Below are 24,531 nucleotides of genomic sequence, written 5' to 3'. Positions count from 1 at the left end.
ATTTGTTTTTTGTCCCTGGTTCCTGGCACACAATTCCTAAAACTCTTGGAATCTCTGGAGTGATAAGAGTATCTTTTTTATGTTAATGAGATGACTGGTGTTTGGGGGCCCATAGATAGCTTGGGGTGGGGGGCCAGAAAGACAAATGCATGATTAGAGGTTTGGAACTTTCAGTCCTACCCTCAACCTGTCCAGGGAGACAGGCTAGAGATTGAGTCAATCACCAATAGCCAATGATTTAATTAATCATGCCCATGTAATGAGGCCTTGATAAAAACCCTAAACAACAAAGTTCAGAGAGCATCCAGGCTGGTGAACATATCAAAGTGCTGGGAGCTGGCCGGGCGCGGTGGCTCACGCCTGTAATCCTAGCACTCTGGGAGGCCGAGGCGGGTGGATTGCTCAAGGTCAGGAGTTCGAGACCAGCCTGAGCGAGACCCCGTCTCTACTAAAAATAGAAAGACATTATGTGGACAACTAAAAATCTATATAGAAAAAATTAGCCGGGCATAGTGGCGCATGCCTGTAGTCCCACCTACTCGGGAGGCTGAAGCAGTTGGATTGCTTAAGCCGAGGAGTTTGAGGTTGCTGTGAGCTAAGCTGACGCCACGGCACTCACTCTAGCCTGGGCAACAAAGTGAGACTCTGTCTCAACAACAACAAAAAAAAAAAAACAAAAAAAAAAAAACAACAAAGTGCTGGGAGCATGGTGTGCCCAGAGAAGGCATGAAAGCTTTGCAGCCCTTCCTCCCTACCCTGCCCTACATTTCTCTTCCATTTAACTCTTCCTGAGTTGTAAATATGAGAATGTTCTTGAATTCTGTGAGCCATTCCAGCAAATTATTGATCCTGAAAGGGGGTAGTTGTAGCTGAGTCAGAGAAAGGTGTGGATGCTCTAGGCACCCAATATTTGTGACTGGTATCTGAAGTGAAGGCAGTATTGTGGGACTGAGTCCTTAAGCCTGAGTAGTCTGACTCTAACTCAGGTAGGTAGTATAAGAATTGAATTAAACTGAATTTTAGGACACCCAGCTGGTGTCTGAAGAGTTGGAGAACTGGCTGTTGGTATGGGAAAGAACCCCACACATTTTGTGTCAGAAGTGTTGTGAGTGAAAACAGTTCAGAGACCTTGAAAATAACCAAAAAACCAAACAAAATGTACAAAACAACAATTCTCAAGACATTGAAAAACAAGCAACAAAAAAATAGTGATCCCTAACAGGTGAGAAACAAAAGATATGAGCCCTGTGACTGCCTCAGCTTACAGATGAGAGTTTCCTGGCTGTGGCACAGGGAAGGGGACCCCAGGCAGAGCCTGGTGGTTTCCCTGAGTTGAGAGAGGTGAAGCTTTGAGTCTGGAAGGCGAAGGTGGCTAGAGTTCTCGGGCAGAGCACTAGGCAGATGAGAGCTGCAAAGAGAGACAACTCTGGAAAACTGCAGTGCAGACAATCCCCTTGGAGAATTCAGCTGAGTACTGACCAGCACACGTGACCAGAGGTCAAGGAAAGAATGTCCCAAAAGGATTACTGGGAACAACCTTTGAGCTTTTACAGAGCCGGAAATGGTGCCTTTCCCACCAGCTGGAGGGGAAAATCTCATAATGCACAGGGCACTGGACAGAGAACTCAGAAGCTTCACTTGGAGGGAAGTTTATGGCACTAAATACCTATACTAGAAGAAAGAAAAGTCTCGTATCAATAACTTCAATTTCTACCTTAAGAACTGAGAAAAAGTAAATGCCAAGTAGAACAAAGTAAATAATAAAGATCAGACAAGAAACCAAAAAAGGAAAAGAAAAAAAGAAAACAGAAAAATAAAGAAAAATTAGTGAAACCAAATGGTGGTTATTTGGGAAGATCAATAAATTTGATAAACCTCTAGTCAAATCGATCAGAAACAGAAGATACAAATTATCAATGTCATGTAATACGAGTATCACTACAGATTCCACAGATGTTAAAAATGATTAGAGAATATTATAACTTCATGCCAATAAATTTTTGTTGTTGTTACACCAACAATTTGGATGAAATGAAGAAATTTCTTCAAATCACCAAAGCTCACTCAAGAAGAAGTAGATAAGCTGAATATCCCAATATTTATTAAAGAAATTGAATTTGTAGTTAAAACCTTCCAATAAAAAAAACTTCAGGCCCAAATGGCTTCACTGAGCAATTCTACTAAAAATTTAAAGAAAAAAAATCATTCTAATTCTAAACAAACTCTTCCAGAAAATTGAAGAGGAGGAACTACATTCCAACTCATTCTACAAGCATTACTCTAATACCAAAAGCAGAAAAACACATTACAAGAACAGAAAATTACAGAAAAATTTCCCTTATGAACATAGACAAAAAAAAAAATTCTTAACAAATGTTAGCAAATTGAATCCAAAAATATATAAAAAGGATACAGACACACACATTTATGTATCTCATGACCAAGTTGGGTTTATCCCATGAATGCAAAATTGGTTTAACATTCAAAAACCAATCAAAGTAATTATAATAACTATACTAAAAGATTTTTTTTAATTGTATGATAATCACAATAGATGTACAGAAAGCCTTTGACAAATTCTAAAACCCATTTCTGATAAAAATTTTCAACAAACCAGGACTACAAGAGAACTTTACCAATCTGATAAAAGGAGTCTATGGAAAACTATAGCTAACACCATATTTAATAATGAAAGAATGAATGTTTTCTCCCTAACATCAGAAACAAGATAAAAATGTCTGCTCTCACAACTTCTTTTCAATATTACACTGGAGGAGCTACCAACAGCAGTGAGGCAAGAAAAATAAATAAAACACATCCAGACTAGAAAGGAAGAAGTAAAACTGTCTTTACTCACAGAAAACGTGATCATCTACATAGAAAATCCAAATATACATAAGTTACTATTTAATAGTGAGTTCAGCAAGTTTACAAAATACAAGATCAATATACAGAAATTGACAAACTGGTTCTATAAATCATATGGAAATGCAAAGGGCCAAAACAACCATGAAAAAGAACAAAGTTGGAAAGCCAACAGTACCTGACTTCAAGACTTATTGCAAAGCTACAGTAATCAAAACAAGGTAGTATCGGTATAAAGACAGAGAAACAGATTAATAGAACAGAAAAGAAAGCCCACACATATGTGGACAACTGATATTTTACAAAAGCGTAAAGGCAATCTACTGGAAAAATAATAATATTTTCAACAAATGGTGCTTGCACAATTGAACATTCATCTAAAGAGAGAGAACATGCTCATGCTTCAAAGCCATTATCTCACACCATACACAAAAATAATTAACTCAAACTGGATCATAGATCTAAATATAAAACCTAAAACTCTGAAACTCCTAAAGAAAACACAGGAGAATAATCTTTCTGACCTTGAGTTATGCAAATATTTTTTTAGATATAACATCAAAAGTATAGTTCATATAAGAACAAATGGATAAATTGGTCTTCATTAAACCTGTGCTCTTCAGAAGACCCAATTTAAAAAATGAAAAGATAAGCAATAGACTACGAGAACATATGTGCAAAGCAGGTATCTGATAAAGAATTTATACTCAGGATATATAAAGAACTCTCAAAATTTAGTAATAACAAAATAATTGGCCAGGTGCAGTGGCTCACACCTGTAACCCCAGCACTTTGGGAGGCGAAGGCAGGAGGATCACCTAAGGCCAGGAGTTTGAAACAAGTCTGGGCAACATAGTGAGACCTTGTCTCTACAAAAAAATTAAAATTAGCCAGGTAGTGGCACATGCCTATAGTCCCAGCTACTCAGCAGGCTGAGGCAGGGGAATCACTTGAATCCAGGAGTTTGAGGTTGCAGTGAGCTATGATTACACTCCAACCTGGGCAACAGAGCAAGACCCTGTCTCTAAAGAAAGAAAGGAAGAAAGAAAACACAATCAACTCAATTTTTTTTAATTGGCAAAAGATTTCAACTGACACTTCACCAAAGATGACATATAGATGGCAATTAAGTATATGAAAAGATACTCAACATCATTAGCCAGTAGGGAAATGCAAATTAAAGCCAAAATGAGCTCTCACTACATACCTATTAGAATGGCTAAAATTAAAAAGAATGTCCATGCCATGTGTTGATGAGGATGTGGAGAAAACGTTGCTGGTGGGAATATAAAATGGCACAACCACTTTGGAAATCAGTTTGGCAGTTTCTTAAAAAGTTAAACATCCACCTACTACATAATTCAACTATTTATTCCACTCTGAGGTATTTACTCAAGAGAAAAGAAAGACTATGCCCATTTAAAGCTTTGTACATGTATGTTTATAGAAGCTTTATTTATAATAGCCAAAACTGGAAACAACACAATGTCCACCAACATATGAGGAGATAAATTATGGCATATCCATACAATAAAAAGAGATGAAATATTGATATGCACAACAGCATAGATACAACTCAAAAGAATCTGCTAAGTGAAAAGATGCCAGACAAAACAGTGTATGTACTATATGATTCCATTTGTATAAAATCATAGAAAATTCAAACTATTATCTAGTGACAGAAAGTAGATTAGTGGTTACCTAGAAGGGTCAAGGAGCAGGGACATGTGGAAGGAGATGATTACAAAGGGCAGAAGGGATGCTATTTTTACTGTGGTGATGGTTTCATGGGTTTCATTTCAAAGCTCACTTCAAATAAGTGCAGCTTATCGTATGAAAATTATACCTCAAAAATCTTGTTAAAAATTTTTTTAATGTAACACTCTGAACCACAACTTTTAAATTTTGTTGGAAATATCAAATAGGAGCATAGCATGTTAGCCAAAAGGCTTCAGAAACATACTTGAGAATCTTAGCAATTGATATCTTAGGAGTTTCAATTTAATTCATTTTGGACTAGATTCTTTTTACTAAAAGAATTATAAAGTAACCTTATTTCATTTAAACTACATGTAGCATTTCATAAAATCTAAAACCACATATAATCATAAAATTATTCATGCAAATGGAATAATAAAGTTAATTCAGTATCAAGATCCACAGTCTCTGAGTTATTCTCAATAACCTATAAAAGTACCAAAAATGTTAAACTTATTCAAGTGCTCAGAAAGTTTTTGACCAACTATTTTCTTTTTCATTAAAAAATTCAAATTATGTAACAAAATAAACCTATAGATACATTCCACTTTCTTCAACCCTTATTTCCCCTCAAAAATGCATTTACCATTATAGCCAGTGGAAAACTTTCTGTTAGTTTCCAAAACTGATAATCACTGTCATTTATTAACTACTGGCATTTAGCAATCCTAAATATAGCTTCAAACACTGTTTAATTTGTTGTATCTTCAACTAGAAGTTAGCATCTTTTTAACACTATCTCTGTAGTTAGGAAGCTAATGCAATCTAGTGAAACGTATTTCCCACTCGAATTGTAGAGACTGATTTACTTATTTTCACTATTGAAATCTCTCTTCATTCCGAGTCTATAGCATTTTGAACCTAAAATGTATTCCTTTTGCTACTTCACTCAAATCACCTTAATTATATTTAATTAATGGAAAGTGTGTATGTCTATAAAATTCAAAATCAAAGGTATTCTATGTAGTATGCTTTTGAGGAGGAATTTTATACACACACATACGCACACGCATATTTGAGTTCAGGATGTAAGTTATTACATTTTACAAAGCAGTAAGTAAATTTCACAGACTCTATATCAATGTTAAATCTTAACGACCATGTCTAGGTGACAGCTGAGGGACTTCTTAAGATGTTTACCTCAACAGTAACTCTGGTTAAGGTCATCAGGTCAATTTTCTATTTCTGGCTTATCAGATGATAAGCTGATGGTAACTATACACCATCAGCTGGTGTATTTTAAGTGATCTCTAATAATTATATTTTATTTTAATATTTTAAGTGATCTCTAATAATTATAAATTAACCTCAAAGGATTGGAGGCAAAAAGCTAAGAAGTTGCCAATATCTGGTTCAGCTATTTGCAAAGATCTATATTTCTTTTTTATATTGAATTACACATTTTCACCACCAATGGTAGCCTTTTTGCTTACATTGAAACTAGCAATACTTAAAGATCTTACCTGAACGCTTATCCTCGAAGTGGGTTGCTAAGTTTGACATCTTCACAAAGGAGGGTGCACTTTTTTGAAATTTTGCTTTAAATGTAATTGCCCTTATATCATCATCAAACAAGCACTCACAGGATGACCAAGGTGTTGTATGCAATTCCAGGTTTTCTAGTATGCAATTCCACTTAACAAAAAGATATTTAAATTCCCAAATATAATCTTAAACAAAAATAAATAAAAACAAAAAGTTACCAAGAAGGAAAAAGTCCAGGCTCAGAATCATATTAAATAGATTGATCTGATTAAATCAGTTAAATATAACTTTTATCGCTAAAGAATTTGGGTATAAAGAAACAAAATATCAATGTTGCATTACGGCAATAGGATAAAGATGCTAGAGATAATTTTAACAAAATCTTTTCTAAAGATTTTCTGGCCTCCTAAAGTAGTCAAATTTGTCATAATCAACTGCTATACAGAGTAACAAATTCTCATTTTGACATCTACAGGCAAAGATTTTTTATTCAAAAAAGGACATTGAAATGAACACAGATCTACCATAACCAATATTTTACACATATTTTACACCTTATTTATCTTATTTAGCTAACTTTTCCAGAACAACAAAAGCACTTAGACATAGTAGCATCTATTTTTAATTCTCTCAGTAATAATTCTAATTCTTAAAATCACAGTGACACAAACCTTGCCAAATAATCATATTCTATATTAGTAAATTCAGCTTTAAAACTATAAAAAAACAAAAGGAAGTTTCTTAGCACTAACTTTTCTGATAATAACAGTTGTCTTTTTAGTTTCTCACTTACTTCAGGCCATAAATCTAATTCACTCCACCCACCCACTTCCTTAGTTTCTTTCCCTAGACATTTTTTGTTGTTGGAGAATCATCAAATTAATACGTCAATCTGTACAGAGAGAGCATCATTAGAAAGAACTAATGCATATGTATTCCACGTTGCTGCTTAAAGCAATCATTATTTTTAAAACAGCTTTCTTATTACAAAACTCATGCTTAGAAATCACAGAGATTAGCAAATAAATAAACTGCAGCCAGAATCTCAACACCCTAAAATAAACACAGTTAATTTTTTTTTTTTTTTTTTTGGGACAGAGTCCCTCTCCGTCACCTGGGTAGAGTGCAGTGTCGTCATCATAGTTCACTGCCGCCTCAAACTGCTGGGTTCAAGTGATCCTCCTGCCTCAGCCTCCCAAATAGCTGGGACTATAGGCATGTGCCACCACGCCCTGCTAATTTTTTCTATTTTTTAGTAGAGCCAGCGTCTAACTCTTGCCCAGGCTGGTCTTGAACTCTTGACTTCAAGTGATCCTCCCACCTCAGCCTCCCAGAGTATTAGGATTATAGGCTCAAGCCACTGTGCCCACCAATAGTTAACATTTTAATGGACAACCAGCTGTTTTGGATTGATTTGATTTTTACTTAGTATGTCCAAATTTACTTTTACATGTCATTATTATTCTACATTACTATTAAATATGGTATAATATGCCAGTGCACAGGTATACCAAAATCTTAAAAATTATTATAGCAATCTTTATTTTGGGAAACTTTGTTTTTATTTCTTTTTTACTATTATAAACAATGCCATGATAAATACATTTTTAGCTACATCTTTATGCACAGCAGCGATAAATTCCTAGAGCTACAATTATTGGAACAAAGGTATCCTACGTTTTTTCATATGTATTGTGAACTGTCAATAAAAGTTCTGCCAATTTACATTTCCAGTAGTTTGTGGGAGTATCTGTTTTCCCGTATCTTCTCTATTTCTTTTGAGAAAAATCATCTCTCGTTATCATTTTCTGTGTTTTCAATTACTAGTAAATTTTTTCATATATTTAGTGGCCATTTTTATTCTTCTCTGGGGACTTGCCTATTCATATCCTTTGCTAATTTATCTTTACAGATATTTGTCTTTTGCTTATTGTATTATTTCCTGACACAATGCAATATTTTTCTCTGGTTTGTCACTTACCTTTTAATTTTGTACATGGTGGTTTTAATGTATAGTAGTTTTTGCTGCTGCATTTTATTTAACCTACCAATCTTTTGATTCCAAATAAGTTTGCCTATATTCTCTTCTACTATTCATTGTTTCATTGTTATTTTTTATTTTATCTTATTTTTAACCCTGACAGATGGAGAAGGATGTTTCATTGTTTTCACATTTGAATCTCCAATGCATTTGGAATTTACTTTGGCACAAACATGAAATAGAGATTTAATTTTACTTTTTTCTCAAATTATTAGCTAGATGTTCCAAACATTAACTCTTCTTTTTTAAAAAAAAGGAAAAAGTTTTAGTTTAGTTTCTAATTATAAAATATATTTATTATAAAATATTTAGACAGTAAGAGAAAGGGGAGGTAATAGATGAAAAAGATTGGCCATGTTTTAATAAGCTGGCTAAAGGGTACACAAGTTCATTATACTTAGTATTCTCTCTACTTCTGTATATGCTTAAAGGATTTTATAATAAAAAGTTTAAAAGTAAATGCAGATGCTCCCACACAAAAAAATTCAAACTAAAGGTATAAAGAAAAAACAAAAACCACATAATACTACCATACAGAAATAACCACTGGTAGCATTTTGGTAGGTGTATATATTTCCACATTTTTAAATGTATATACATACTTATAGATATACTTTTAGTAAAATGGGATCCTATTATACATAAAGTTTATAATCTACATTTTAAACTAAATAATATATCACATACATCTTTCTAAGCTAGTGAATATACATGTTTTTGGTAGTGAATATCTTTATCTGTCCACCCAGATCACAAATGACTCCCTTAACTGTTTTTTCACCCACTGAAATAAGCTCAAGCCCTCATATATGTACTTTGTGACAATGTCTTCCTGGTCACAGCTTTTGGAATCAAATTCAGTATGGGCAACCAGATTCTCTTTTCTGGGAATTTGGAAATGGGACTGGTCTCTCGAAAGCAAAGTAAAATCAGAAAAACAGAATCACTTAAGTGACCCTTCAAAATTGTTATTTTCCCTTAAAAAGAATGACTTTGAGGTATTGAAGTAGATGTTCAAATTTTAAAATAATGGTTATGAATAAAGGTATGCTGAATGAATGAATAAATGAACAAGAACAACTATATGCTAATTCCTGTATTTATAAGTTTTCAATAATAACCTAAATACCATAGACTATCTTGAGACAACTATAATTTCTCTTCTATAACAAAATAACTATTAATTTTAAAATAATAGTCGCATTAAGCACGGAGCAATCTGCTTTGCTACAGCTCCATTACACCTTTGACCTACATTTTTGTCTAGCATGCACTAGACTCATGTTCCTGGCTAGGATACGGTGGTCAGTGATCATCGATACGTTTGTCAGATTTCTCAACCGAACAAACATCTGCCCTGTTTGATCCTAACTTAAAAGTCAAAAATCAGACTTATCTCAAATCCTAGTTACAGGCTATTAATGATTAAGAGAGACAATATGACAGATCCTACCTACAGATAACTCTTTGGTAGGCAGAAGTTTGGAAAGAAACATTAACTCCTTCAGGTAAAAAAATAACGGGTCATACACTAAATCAATCTTTAAATTAATTTAGCAGGGTAAAATAACTCCTAAGTCACTAATGAAACTATCTTCGATTGCTGTAACTAAAGGATCTCACAATAGCAAAGGGAAGATATTATATTATTTTAATGAAACATCTATTTCATTTAACTCAATACACCATAAATAACTGATTTATGCTTTAAAGAAAATGTAATTATGGGTCATTTTTTTACTTTTATTTATTTATTTATTTATTTTGAGACAGAGTCTCACTCTGTTGCCTGGGCTAGAGTGCCGTGGCATCAGCCTAGCTCACAGCAACCTCAAACTCCTGAGTTCAAGTGATCTTCCTGCCTCAGCCTCCAAAGTAGCTGGGACTACAGGCGCGAACCACCATGCCCAGCTAATTTTTTTTCCTTTCTATTGTTAGTAGCCTGGCTCATTTTTTCTATTTTCAGTAGAGAAAGGGTCTCGCTCTTGCTCAGGCTGGTCTCGAACTCCTGACCTCAAGCAATCCTTCCGCTTCAGCCTCCCAGAGTGCTAGGATTCCAGGCGTGAGCCACCATGCCCAGCCTCATGTTTCATATTTTAAACATGAACATTCTCTGGCTAGCTAATAGCCCACACTTTAAAACAACTGGAATAAAAACCTGGAACACAGAATTTATTGAACAGTAATTATGACTTCAAAGAGTTAAGGTAACTCCCCTAACATCTGCCCTATGACCAGAGAGAAGTTTATTCATCAGAGTACTTTGGCTGAAAAAAATTGTAGAAGCTTCTCCAGAATTAAATTTTTAAAGAACACTATGCGAAGGAAATAAGATCTTCACTAAAAAGGTAAAGTAGTATACCTGGGAATAAATTTAAGCCTTTATTTTGCCACCATTAATTATAGAAGACTTTTTAGATAACTGAATTGCTATAAGAGGTATAAAATTATAACAAGAAATTTGCAGATTATTCAATTACGATTTCTTATATTGCAAATGTTGTCTAATCTTGCTGTCTAATCTCTTAAGATTTTCTTTCTCTTAGACTCATAAGCATTAATCATTTACCAAACTATAAATAGATTAAATGCTTTTTGGTTTATTTACCTTTTTTGCTTTGAAGTTGAGGGTACCAGGCAGCTCCAGGACCCCATAATACAAGCACGTAATGTTGACCTTGGGCCTGTTCCACTGTTAACACAACTTTCCTTTGCTTCTGTCCTCTATAGCTGTATAAGGCCTCTGGAAAAGGAACATCTTCATTGGTATACTCTATCACATGTGATACCATACTTTAATATCTGATGACAAATACATAGTGATAACCAAATGGTACACTAAAATGGTCTTGTATCTTAATTTTTTATAATTTAAAATTAAGGAGGCACTCAAAATATTTACCCGTCAATATAGTGATATCAATAACTTTTAGTAGTGCATGGACTAATATGTCAGGCTGAAGTTGCTCCAATTCTACAAACTCTATACTGTTCATTCTCTGAGGCTGCCTCCGAGGAAGATCTCCGAGGTAGGAGTGTTTTGAAGACACATATGCCAGTAAGTTCTGAAGTACAACATCACTAACGATACTGGAATCTAAGGGAGAAAAACACACACAAAGAATGGCAACATTATATTTTTCTTGACAACACAATATTTTCTTAGAATTGTATTTCATGTTGTAAAGTGTGGTCAGATGTAAAATATGATTTCCTTTCCACAAAACATGGACCTTATTCTTTAATCAGTTTAGATGCAAAAAATAAAACCTGGTATTTTTAACCAATGGAAGCAGATTTATCATCTCCAATAAATTTGCTCTGTCCCCTCTTACTGCTCTATTTTGCAAATAATATCATTTTCCTATCAAATAACCAAGCATTTGTTATTGTTTACTCTACCACCCTGATATAGCCAGTTGGTTCCCCAATCCCTGAAGTCTGATTTGATCCTGCCTTTGACACTCTTCCTCAGCACTTCGAGTCTGGTACAGGCCAGGAGCCGCCTCACTGGCTCTCTCCCTGGGCACACCTTACTCTACACAGTGGGAGGCCTGTGTCCTCACTGCTGGCCCACTGCAATACTGTCATCCTCCTTTCTTCCCATCCAAATACCACACGGAATGACAACCACTAGGCTCACAGTGCTTCCTTCTCCTGGGAATGCAGAGACCTTTTTATCCTAACACTCATTTGGCATTTGAGCACGTGCTACTTTGTAACATTTCCCTTGATATTGCATCAGTTATTTAATTCTTCAGTCATTATTATTATTATTTTTTTTTTTTTTGAGACAAAGTCTCGCTCTGTTGCCGGGGCTAGAGTGCCATGGCGTCAGCCTAGCTCACAGCATCCTCAAACCCTTGGGCTAAAGCAATCCTTCTGCCTCAGTCTCCCAAGTAGTTGGGACTACAGGCATGCGCCACCATGCCCAGCTGATTTTTTTCTATGTATTTTTAGTTGTCCAGCTAACTTCTTTCTATTTTTAGTAGAGACAGGGTCTCGCTCTGGCTCAGACTGGTCTCGAACTCCTGAGCTCAAACGATCCACCTGCCTCGGCCTCCCAGAGTGCTAGGATTACAGGCGATAGCCATGGCGCCCAGCCTTTTTCATTCTCTTTTTACAGCTGCTTAGTATTCCACTATGTGAATGTACCATAATTCAGACAATCATTCTCCTGTGTATGGGTACTTAGATTTGTTCCAACATTTTGCACTTACAAACAATACTGCAATAAATAACCCTGTGATATGTATTTTCATTGTTGATGGTGTATCTTCAAGGCGGATTCCTAGATGTGTGACTGCTGGATCGAAAGCTAAGTACATACGTAATTTTGTTAGGTATTACCGAATACCCCTGTAGAAGGGTTATGGTAATCTGCATTCCTACCACCAATGTGTAAGAAGGCCTGTTTCCCCACAGCCTCGCCAAAGAACATATTGCCGTATTCTTTTAATTTCGACAATCTGATAGATGAGAAATGATATCTCCATGTAGTTTTAATTTGAATTTCTCTAATTATGAGTTATATTTGAGGGCCATTTTTATATTATTTTTTCCATTTTCCAATCAGATCCTTTGCCACTCAATTTTTAAAAGTTCTTCATATATTAGGGATATTAGCTTTTTGGTGTATGTTGTAAATATTTTCTCCAAGTTTGTCAGTTGCCTTTTGACTTTGTTTATGCTGTTTTAGTTATGCAAAATTTTATTTTTCTGTAGTCAAATTTATCAGTCTTGCCTTTTACAGCCTCTGGATTCTGAGTAAGACTAAAAAAGACTTTCCCAGCCAGGCATGGTGGTGTGCACCTGTAATCCCAGCTACTGAGGAGGCTGAGTAGGAGCATCACTTAAGCCCAGGAGTCTGAGGTTGCAGTGAGCTATGATCGTCCCACCGTACTCCAGCTTGGGTAATAGAGCAAGTCCGGGTTTCTAAAAAGGAGGAGGAGGGGGAGAGGGAGGAAGACGAGGAGTAGAAAAAAAGAAGAAGAGGCAGAAGAAGTCAGCCTTTATCTCAGTGATTTCAGACACTACCTTTGTCATATATTAAACTGCCATAAGTATGTTGGTCTCATTCTGATCTTCCTATTCTATTCCACTGGTCATTTGTCTATTTAGGCATCAATACTTCACCACTTTAATTATAGAGGATCTATAGTATGTTTTAATGTCTGGTAAAACTATTAATATCTTTCCATTTATTTATATCTTTATTTCTTTCTGGAGTGTTTAAAATTTTTCCTCATATAAGTTTTATGCATTTCTTATTAAATTTATTTTGAAATATCTTATTACTACTATAAATGAGTTTTTCCCTATCATGCATTCTGTTTATTGTTTGTGTATATGAAGTCTATTGATTTTTTTTTTTTTTTTTTTTTTTTTGAGACAGAGTCTCACTTTGTTGCCCAGGCTAGAGTGAGTGCCGTGGCGTCAGCCTAGCTCACAGCAACCTCAAACTCCTGGGCTCAAGCAATCCTCCTGCCTCAGCCTCCCGAGTAGCTGGGACTACAGGCATGCGCCACTATGCCCGGCTAATTTTTTTATATATATATTTTTTTTAGTTGTCCATATAATTTTTTTCTATTTTTAGTAGAGACGGGGTCTCGCTCTTGCTCAGGCTGGTCTCGAACTCCTGACCTTGAGCGATCCACCCGCCTCGGCCTCCCAGAGTGCTAGGATTACAGGCGTGAGCCACCGCGCCCGGCCAGATTTTTTTAATATTAACTTTGCAACCTATTACATCACTGAATTCCTTTATTATTTGAATTTATTTTATCTTTGATTCCCTGGTGTTGTCAGGTATATTATCAGAGCATTTGTAAATAAAGATAATTTTCACTTTTCTTTACCCTTCTTGTCTAATTGTATTGGCTAATAACTCGAGTTTAAGATGAATAGTTGCAGAGACAGTGGGCATCCTTATCTTTTTCCTGATTTTATTGAAAATGCCTCTAGTGTTTCTCCATTAAGTAAAACACTGACATTAGGACTAAGTGTATCTATTTTACTGCTATATTATAGTATTAACTATATTGTAGTTATAATGCTGTATTGATACTGAAGGAGAAAGTATCCTAGTATAATACTAGGTAATAGTATTGTCCCAATGTTGATTTCCTGGTATTGATATTACACTAAAGTTATGCAAGGTGTCACCACTGGGGGAAGTTAAGTGAAGAGTTCATGGGACTTTATGTAGAACTTTTGCAATTCCCTGTGAGTTTATAATTTCATAGATAATATTTCAAAATTAAAAGTTTTTAAAATAATAAAATAAACAAGTATTATCTATATGTTAACTCTAAAATTTGTATCTTAATTTTAAACCTGTCCCCTGAGTCCTGGACTTTGTTTCTAATTACTACGTCTCCACTTGGATACCTCAAAAATATCTAAAACTTAATATGCCTAAAACATAGCACTTTATTTTCCCTCATAAACCTGTTCCCTGCCAGTTTTTTGCAAAAAGGCGACCTAGTTATCTAAACCAGAAATCCAGTAGCAGGAGACTGATCCTCTTCCCTCATCCCCAAATCCACACCATCAGAAAATCCTGTCAACTCTATTTACAAATATATCTTAACTCTTTATCTCCATAGGCTTCCCATCATCTCTCAACCTCAGCTATTGTAACAACTTCCTAACTCTCTGACTCCACTCCGTGACCAACCCTTCCAACTAGAACCATGGCATTCTATATCTCAGCCCTTTGTTAGCTTTCTTCACAGCATTCACTAACACCTGGAAATATTTATATGTCTGTTTCATTCTCTTTTTTTTTTTGGTTTGCCCTCCACACAAGAACGTAAGCTCCATGAGGGCAAGGCACCATTGCGCTGCTGGTGTATAGTAAAGCACAGTGCCTGAAACAATGTCGACACTTAATAAATATCTATTGGACAGATGAAGAACTCTATTTTGATTATTTTAACAGAAATGCCAGTGTTGATTTTCTGCTGATGAGCTACCCTAGGACACAGTGAAAGCTTCCCTCTCCGAGCACAAAAGTTATTGTTGTTATAGTTGTTGTTTTTCCCTCCTGCTTACTCTGCCTTTCTTTGAGAATTCAAAGGTGGGAAGTCCATGTTCTATTTTCCATATATATCCTATAACCTTCCTGTTATTCTAGTTAACTTCCTGTATAATCAGCATATTTCCCTAGCTCTAACATTCCCTAATATTTCCATTATGCTCTCTCAATATTTTATCAAATGTTTTGCTAACTTATAATTTCTCCCACTAATCTTACTATATTGTTATTATATTACATGCAGTTTGAACACCTTATATTCATTATCTCATTTAATCTTCACAACAACCCTGTAAGGTATGCATGTATTTTTATTTCCATCTCATAGCTGAGGAGATGGGGTATAATGAGGTTCAATAACTTGCCCAAAGACGAAGACTCTGTGGGGGTGGGGGATGGTCAAGGTTCAACTGGTCTATTTGACTCCAGAGACCATAACTATTAACAGTAGTTTATACTGCTTCCCTTACTTTGTTTTCTTTTTTTAATTTCCTTGAGAAAAAGATTCTGCTAGTTTATTCATTTAACGGCTTATTGTAAAGAAGAAAAAATGGACATCAGAGAAGGAAGGTAGTTTTTCCTAACAGTGGGAGATAGAACAAGGATTTCAACCACAGCTGTAGGACTACAAGGCCAATACATTTTTTATTACCTCAAGGATTCTCATTAGAGGCTTGGAAATTCCACAGAAGAACCTCAGAGATACATGGAATGGTTTAAAACTACAAGCAAAATTTTGTGTCTGCCTACGTAAGTCCGTTTTTCCTAGAGAAATGGCCCATAGCTTCTCAAAGAGGTCTATGACTCCCTAAAAGGTTAAGAACCACCACTATACTGACTCCCTAAGAAAAATAAGAAAGTGAAACGTGAGCACCAATACCTCTTAATGTAAATGTGATTTACAATGTACAAGTTCATTTTAAAAATATTCTATTTTCATTCTTACTAAATAAACCAATACTAACTAATGGTTAAGAAAACATTTTATAAAAGAACCATTTTAACTCTAATCTTTCCTAGTATGTTTATATTCTTTAAATACTAAGAAATGATTACATTCAAAATGTGTCTTACATTCTTCTGGCTGAACAGATGAGTAACTCCCAAGGTTTAATAACTGACTGGTAAATGTTGATTGTAGTACTGTCTCACCAACCCATTGATCCTCATGAATAACAACATCTAGAGAGAGATAAAAAAAAAAGTTCTGATTATGCCATAAATTCCTTCACACTGTGGTTAACATACCAATCGTTGCAAAATATTATGCATACCTACCAAATGCCAGGCAACTAAAGTTCAAATAGGTTAAATGACCTGCCTAAAGGCACAAAATGATAAAACAGCAAATCCAAAGTCTGAATTTAGGTATGTCTGCATACAGATGAAATAACAAAATTGCTTCCATATATTCAAATGATACCAATATGGAAGCTCATTGGTCTACAAAGAAAGGTTTAGTAGTTTTTGTTTACGTAAGAAAAATGTTACAATATAATGTATATTTCTGATAAATGAAAAATAAATTTTTCAGAACCAGGAAGCAAAGTAGTGGCTCTAAAGCAGTAGTGCCTAAAAGAGTAATAATATTCAGTATGCACTGGTCCCTTCTTAAGGCACTCTTAAAGGACTTAATTATTTTTCCCTAAATAGCATAGTAATCATCTTCCATAGAAGTTAAAAGTAAACGACTTTGGAGGCAGGGAACATTTTCCAGTGGCCCACTGGGAAAGAGAGAGCTGCATGATCTAAGAGGGATAGAGAAGAATCGTGTAGTGGAACTAAACATATCAACACAGAGAAATCTAGGTAGAGCAAAAACTGTAAGTTTTAAAGAGAGAGAGAAAGGGAGCTATTTCCCAGGCAAGATATAATGAGTGTATAGAGTGCTAGAGGTATAAAGATATATTAATAATAGCAAAATAATCAGGAGACAATGGGAAATAAAAACAAAGATGCATAAACTCTAAGTGATTACTTCCAGATTTATATTCTAGACCCTCTCCTCAGCTTCAAAGCCCTTTTATCTACAACTGGCTAATAGAAACTCTTGCCTGGATGTTCTATTGGCTTCCCAAACTCAGCACTGTCCGAACCTGCTTTTCTCTCACAGTACCCATCTCATCGTTGGCACTCTGCTGCTAGTCAGGTAAACTAAAATCTGAAGGCATCCTGCCTCTCCCTTCCCACCCTTTGTCCCCAGCCCCCATCCACTGCCTCCACTGCTACTGTTTTACATCCCACATTCCTCTCTCCCAGCGCGTGATCTTCCCACCTCCAATCCATATCCACAATGCCAATGAGTGATTTATCAAAAACATTAATGAGATAGGGTGAATTGCTTAAAAAACACTCAGTGGCTCCCCACTGCCTAGCCAGGAGGGACTACCACAGCACTCAAGACTTTTCATGATCTGAAGTTCAGAATGCATGCTCTTCAGACAAAAAAAAAGGAACAAGTGAGAAATTGCAAGGAGAGACTTCTGAAAACTATTAGTGACATGTTAATCACTACTGGTAGTGGTACACAGTGGTAGCCGGCCCTTGCCTCTTGGCTCCCTTTAGCCATTCACTGACATGCCCCATCTCCTAGCTCCCCTTCTTCTGTTTGTTCCACAAACTCTAGTGTCCCAATGTTAAGTCCCAGGTCCTCTTCTCTTTTAACTCTAGTCAGCAGTCTCCTTTAGACAGTCTTTACTTATGGCATCTCTTCATTCTATTGCTAAAAGTGTAAGAGCAAAATGTGTACTGTGTTACTAAATGGAACATGGTCTGGAATGCATCTGTTCCATAGAATTTTTCAGTTCTGGGGTGTGTGTCAATCAGTAGGTAGTATGAGCTACCTGAGCTATACAAGTAATTTCACTACTTAATTAGGACAATGGGCCGGGCGCGGTGGCTCACGCCTGTAATCCTAGCACTCTGGGAGGCCGAGGTGGGCGGATCGTTTGAGCTCAGGAGTTCGAGACCAGCCTGAGCAAGAGCGAGACCCCACCTCTACTAAAAATAGAAAGAAATTATATGGACAGCTAAAAATATATATAGAAAAAATTAGCTGGGCATGGTGGCGCATGCCTGTCGTCCCAGCTACTCGGGAGGCTGAGACAGGAGGATCGCTTGAGCTCAGGAGTTTGAGGTTGCTGTGAGCTAGGCTGATGCCACGGCACTCACTCTAGCCTGGGCAACAGAGTGAGACTCTGTCTCAAAAAAAAAAAAAAAATTAGGACAATGGAAAGTACAGATTTCTTTTTTTCTCCAAAGTTTTCATCTGTTCCACACAAAAGAAACTTATTCAGAAATCAGTGAACTAGACTGTTTTTTCCTTAAAAAATACAAAACAGAAAAAGACTGAATTTTTTAAAAAGGTGGTCACAGAAATAACCTAAAGGTCTTATAACAGGAAAATGGTCAAGTAAATTGTACTAAAGTCAACTGATAGAATGTTACCTAGTTGTTAACAAACATACAAATGTCAGGGAAAAATACAGAAATAGCAGGGTTGAATTTCCATCTGCACAGGAAAAGGCTTCCTGGAAGGCTCACAGTGACAGCAATTGCCTTGGTAAAATGGGCATGGTCCAGGGCATGGCCCTCGCTTTACAATCTGGGAAACCTAATTTCGTCAACATTCCAAAACTAGATTTCAGCTCTGCAACATAAGCTCATTAAACAGTTAATGAGACAAATAAAAAAAAAGTGGAACACAATTTTTTTCATTTACAATGAGGTACTAATTGCCACGGAAACAATATTTGCACCTTGTAGGCTGTTCTACAACTGGGAAGCCAAATCCCAAGCAAAGAGGTATTCAATGTGCACTGAATCAGAACAGAGGGAGTCAGATGAATTGACTCTCCAACAACAATATAACAACAAATAGTGGAATGAGGCTATGCTAAGCCTGTTCGTTACAATCCTGTGTTTACCTCTTTATTAGAGATTGTACCTGACAATTCTACAGGAACACCAGAATACATTAGCTAAGGTTCTCATTCTCCCTGCAAACCATTTGGTAAAACTACCAACATCGCCTTAAAGTTTTCTTTTTCTAAGGCTAACCTATACATCTTCTGTATCACATTCTTTCTTCAGATATTTTATTAAGCTTAATCAACTTCCTCCTGGCTCTAATACCCTGTCTACTGATTTTAAATTAAGAAAAACATGTAACAAAATATTAGGTTTCTTATATTAGGTGAGATAAAAATTAAATGTTCTTTTTGATTACAACTGTATAGTAAGACTATGGATTCTGGAGTCTAGGTGAAATCATAGCTTTGCCACTTCCTAGATGTGTGACATTGGGCAAGTTACTTTTCTTCTCTGGCCTCAGTTTCCTCAACTGAAAAATGGGAATAAAATCAGTACCTTTTTCACATAGTTGTAATGAGATATATAAAGTCTAAAATGGAGTCTGACGCAAGGTAAGCTCCCAATAAATATCAGCTTATAAAGGTATATGAATATGTCTATATAAACACAATCATCACATTTTAAGGAGCACAGAGAAAATAAATGGAGGGTAACACTCTAAAACTCTACTGGTGGTTACATGAAGTTGGTATAATACCAGTTTTTTCCTTACCATATTTCCAACTGTGATTCATATAATGTTAATAATATAATAAACCAATAGAAATCTATCTGTTCCCTTAGTAAAAATGTAATGTGCACAGCATTATTAGGGATTGGGTAAAGAAGCCTAAGTGCTGTTCTTTCATTATAACACTGCTACTATAGTTTAAAGAAAAGGGTTAAAAATAAGACATACATAGACAAAACTGTAAGAAAATCAAAAGGAGCCTAGCGATATGACCTGAACACTCACATGGTGAATGAATAGCAGGAGCAATCAGGTGAGGCTTCTTCAAGGAGATGTGTGGAAAGGAGGGGCAGAACTAAGAAAAGCACAACAGAGGCCCAGAAGTGGCAACGCGCAGGATAGTGGCCAATGGAAGGGGACCAGCACGGATGCTACGAAGGGATCAATTATGCTGGGCCCAGAAGAGGCAAATGGTAGCGAGAGTCCTCAAAAACTTAAAGTGGGAGGAAAACAAAACAAAAACAAAACACAGCTTTATAAAAGAAGCTACCACTATACCATGATGTCCTTACCTGTGAGTAAAATTATATCTCCGAGAAACACTGTAAGTGCCCAAAATGCTGTGGCCCTCCACAGAAAAACCTTCTTCTTAACTTCTGATTGATCAATTACTGTAATTGTTGCTAAAGGTACTTTAGAGCCAGAATTTGGTCCAGATTTTATGCTGATTTCTTTTACATGACATGGAGATAGCACCATGACTAAACAATTATACTTCTGACTTTTAGAATCACAATTTTTTATTAATGATGTTTTTTTAATATGCTTAAATCCAGACAAATTCTTCTGGTCCATTGCTACAGCAGAATTTCTTGGATTAGACATCAACTTCACTTTCTTAGATACTTGGAGGACTTCAGAGAGAGCTTTAGAATGGCCCAGTTTATCTTCAGAGACTGAGCTTCTTCTAGCAGCCCTTTTGTGGAAGGTACTTAGTTGGGAACACAGTATTCCTGAGCTACACAACTCAACATGTATCTCATTTGGTGGCAGTTTATCTTCAGAAATGAAAGGTTCTTGAGATCCTGCATTTTCTTCAAGACCTTTATTAGAGTTTCTGTAAATATGGCTACTTTTTGTTTCAGGACAAACAGGACTAAAAAGTTCAAGGGAATATGCTTGGTTTTCTCCATTTTCATATCCTGCTGCAAAATCATCATTAGGCTCAATTAAGTTATTTTCAACTGTTCTAATTTCCCCACAACTTGCCTTTGGTTCAATCCCCATGTTGACATTCCCTTTATTTACAGAATTCTGCCCTTTATCCTTCCTTTGAGCTAAAAAAGCCACCTGGCTGGAAGTCATTATACTGAGAAATTCAGTATCAGTAGATATTTTAAGGTTTGAGACATTCTTAACCACTCCTTCAGACCTTGGTTTATCTACAGCATTAGAGGAAAAGAATTCGGGGCACTGGTTTTGCATTTCATGATGTTCTGTTGACACACACTTTGTTTGTACTGCTCCAGGCCCTATGTTAATTTGTTCAGTACTGCAGACCAAATCCAGTAGAGCTGCACACCTGTGATCTAACTGAAAGGAATCTGTTTGAAAGTTCTGACCATGTACACTGGGCTGCTCTTTAGGCTGTTTGTCCGTGACCCTTTTATTTTCACTGAGAAGCTTTTGATGTTTTTCTTCTTCAGTTAAATGCTGAACTCTGCCTTTAAATCCACATATTTGCACATTAGAGTCAGTTACATCACTCAGTCTTAAGAGGTGAGTCTTCTGGGATTTTATATTCTGTGTTTCAGAAATAGAACGTATAAAGTCATCTTTCGCATGAACAGATCTATTCATAGAGTTTGCTAAAAAATGACCACTAAGAAGATCTGGAGGGCCAATAGATTCTGGGGCTTGATAGTTTTCAACATTTTTGTGCTCATGTTTTTCATCCTTCAGACATAAAGAATGCTGATTGTGCAAAAGCTGAATTTCCTTCCAGGGGTCAGCAGTGGCCATTAAAGAAGTTGTGTCCTGTGATACCGTCATTTTCAGAGGACTAACTGGAGCACCCCAAAAAATGTGGACTTGAGATCCTCCATTCATGATTTCTGATTAAAATGAAAAATCCAAAATTAATATTTTGTCAGATTTCTATATATTGATATTAATAACATGCGAAAAGAAAATATAATATAAACTATGAACCAAAACATATTATAATTAATATAAAGATTTCTTTGGTATTCCATTTAATTATAAAATTCATAAATGCGCAAGAAATTGTTAAGGAGTAACCAAAATATTCACAAAAAAATTTTACCTAAAGATTCTCTTTAAGGGAAATAAAGTAAAGCATACTAACATCAACAAGTAAATAAATTCTTAGTATGTTCATTTCTTATGTTGTAAAAACTTGCTCCATGTAAATAACAAATTAGTAAAGAAGGAAAAAAGAGGCATTTGTTTAATTGTATTGTAGTTACCTTTAAATTAACCATTTTCCTTACACCATAGATTATCTCAATAAATTTAGGGCCTTTTTTCTTCAACTATGAACTTGCTTCCCAAGACCAAACCAGAAGACAGAGAAAATTGAAAACTAAGTCTCTCTTCAAAATGCACAAGTGACAATGTATTACCCGTCTTCACTCCAATCTGTTAGGACAATTAGTAACTGCTTCTATATTTGTTAATCTTCTCTAAAATACAAATAGATTAATAATAGTCATTTTGTAATACATGGATAAAAGAGAAACTCATTACAATTTAAACTTTTTTCATTAATTGTGGTGCTTGATATAAGCAAATCCCCTAAGTAAGCATCATACTCACTAAGTGCTAGGATTATAGGCGTGAGCCACTGCGCCCAGCCAACAATAACTAACTTTCAATAAGTATTTACCAAATAGATCTATTCCTAGAATTCATTAAAAACTTTTTTACAGGGGCAAAAAGATAAGGTTCTTGGCTAAGGGAACTGTTCATCTGGTTTTTCAAAAAACCAAAAAGAAGAAAAAAATAGTAGATATAGACTAATAGTTTCAAAATAATGTAATCAACACTATAAGCTATAAACAGGAAACAATAATGATCTATTAGGGAAGAATACTACTACAGAAGACAGGCACTGTGGCCAACAGAATTTCAGACAAAAGAAATGGTAAGAGGGCAGAGTAATGAAAGACTATGGTATGATTAAGGGCTTTTGGTTAGAATACAGGGTCCTGTGTAAAAAGATAAGAAGGTAAACTATGATCCCCAGCTACTCTTATCATTCCTTGACCTGGCCTCTTGGTTCCTTGACCTCTCCTCCTCCATGGATTTTATCTTCCATCTTACCTCAGTCATCCATTCCCATAATCATACCATTATCAATAACTATACACTTTCCCCTCATTTCAATATTAAGCTTTCAACTCTCTTATTTTCTCCTACCTTCCAATGTACTCCCTCTAGACCCACAACTCCAACAACCCTTTGACACATGGGACCTACAATGAATGCATTGATCATACCACATTTTAATAGCCTCGTTCTTCACTTTCCTCCTTAACCAGCTTAGGTGCTATGGTCCATTATTATAATCACTCCCTATCACACATCTCTAACTCTACTGCTCTGCCCTCCAACGTAATATGCAGTTAACTTCAAACACGGGTTTAGTAATCACCTACCGTGCACCTGTATCCCAATGGCTGGAAATAACTAGAGAAAAAACACACAGTTATCTAAAAACTATTCTCAATTTAAATTCATTACCATTAACCTCAAGGTGAAGCCAAGGAATCCTATCCCTCTCCATCACTCTTCCCATTCACTCTCCAAGATAACTCTTTTATGCCTTCTCACTCTTTAAATCTCCAGCTTGTCTTTCCCTATCCTCAGCATGGAGGTGACCACGCTACCTATTTCCATTTGCAAGCTCTCAACAACACACCTGCCAACCCACCTCTATGGGACCCATATACTCTACCTGCATTCCTGTTACTATGGATGAGCTGTCTGTGCTTCTGTACAAGGCCATCTCCTCCTCACTTAGGAATCAGAGTTCATTCCTGCTTCCCTACTCAGGCTCTAGTAATTCTCCCCTTCTCGCCCACATCATGGGTTTCTCTCTGTAATGGAGCACATTCATCAACATACAAACATGCCATTACATTTCCTATGCTGTTATTCATCTCCTTATCCCTCTCCACCTATTGCACCATTTTTCTGCTTCTCTCTATATAGCAAGATTCCTTGACAAAATTATCCATACTCCCTCTGCTCTTGTTCTCTCATAAACCCACTCCATCAAGCTTTTGTCCAAACCACTCCACAGAAACAGCTTATTTCCAGGTCCCCAAGTACCTGCACATTGTCATCAGTCAACTCTCCATTTTCAGCTTACTTGGCCCATCAGGAGCATTCGACACCACGGATTCCTTCTTGAAATACTCTCTTCGTTTGGCTTTAGGGATATCAGATCCTCTTGATTCTCGTCCTCCCTCAAACTACCTCACCAGTTGCTCCTTCTCAGTCTTCTTTGCTAGCTTCTCCCCATCTCCTCAGCTTCTCACTCAAGGGCCCAGTACTTGGTTCTCTCCCTGTACTCAACTTCATTCAGTATCAGGGCTCTGAATATCTCTGTACACCAATGACTACCACATGTCTATCTCCATCCCAGTCTCTCATCTGAACTCCTGACTCCTCAGCCAACTTTCTATGTATTCCTAATCGCTACAAGATGTCTAGTAGGCATCCATGTAGAAAAGAGTTAACATAGCAGGTCTGAAACTAATATCCTTAAAAAGTCCT

The 24,531-nt window shown here is 36.2% G+C and overlaps 1 protein-coding gene across 5 annotated transcripts in view; it reads right to left on the bottom strand.

Annotated features, from left to right (window-relative positions):
- SHLD2 (shieldin complex subunit 2) overlaps positions 1-24,531 on the bottom strand; it is a 77,847-nt gene that overhangs the window by 11,856 nt on the left and 41,460 nt on the right. For 2 of the 5 annotated variants that reach the window (XM_069461051.1, XM_069461052.1), the window contains exons 4-8: positions 20,301-21,842; positions 16,260-16,367; positions 11,052-11,246; positions 10,758-10,892; positions 6,087-6,293 (exon numbers count right to left, since the gene is read on the bottom strand). In XM_069461051.1, coding sequence (XP_069317152.1) covers positions 6,087-6,293; positions 10,758-10,892; positions 11,052-11,246; positions 16,260-16,367; positions 20,301-21,842 — 2,187 coding nt within the window. The remainder of the gene's footprint in view (positions 1-6,086; positions 6,294-10,757; positions 10,893-11,051; positions 11,247-16,259; positions 16,368-20,300; positions 21,843-24,531) is intronic. The other 3 variants (XM_069461054.1, XM_069461055.1, XM_069461053.1) reach the window with 2 other exon arrangements.

Source organism: Eulemur rufifrons, chromosome 28, assembly GCF_041146395.1.
Source record: "Eulemur rufifrons isolate Redbay chromosome 28, OSU_ERuf_1, whole genome shotgun sequence".
Taxonomy (NCBI): Eukaryota; Metazoa; Chordata; class Mammalia; order Primates; family Lemuridae; genus Eulemur; species Eulemur rufifrons.
This window is presented reverse-complemented; position numbering and strand designations above follow the sequence as displayed.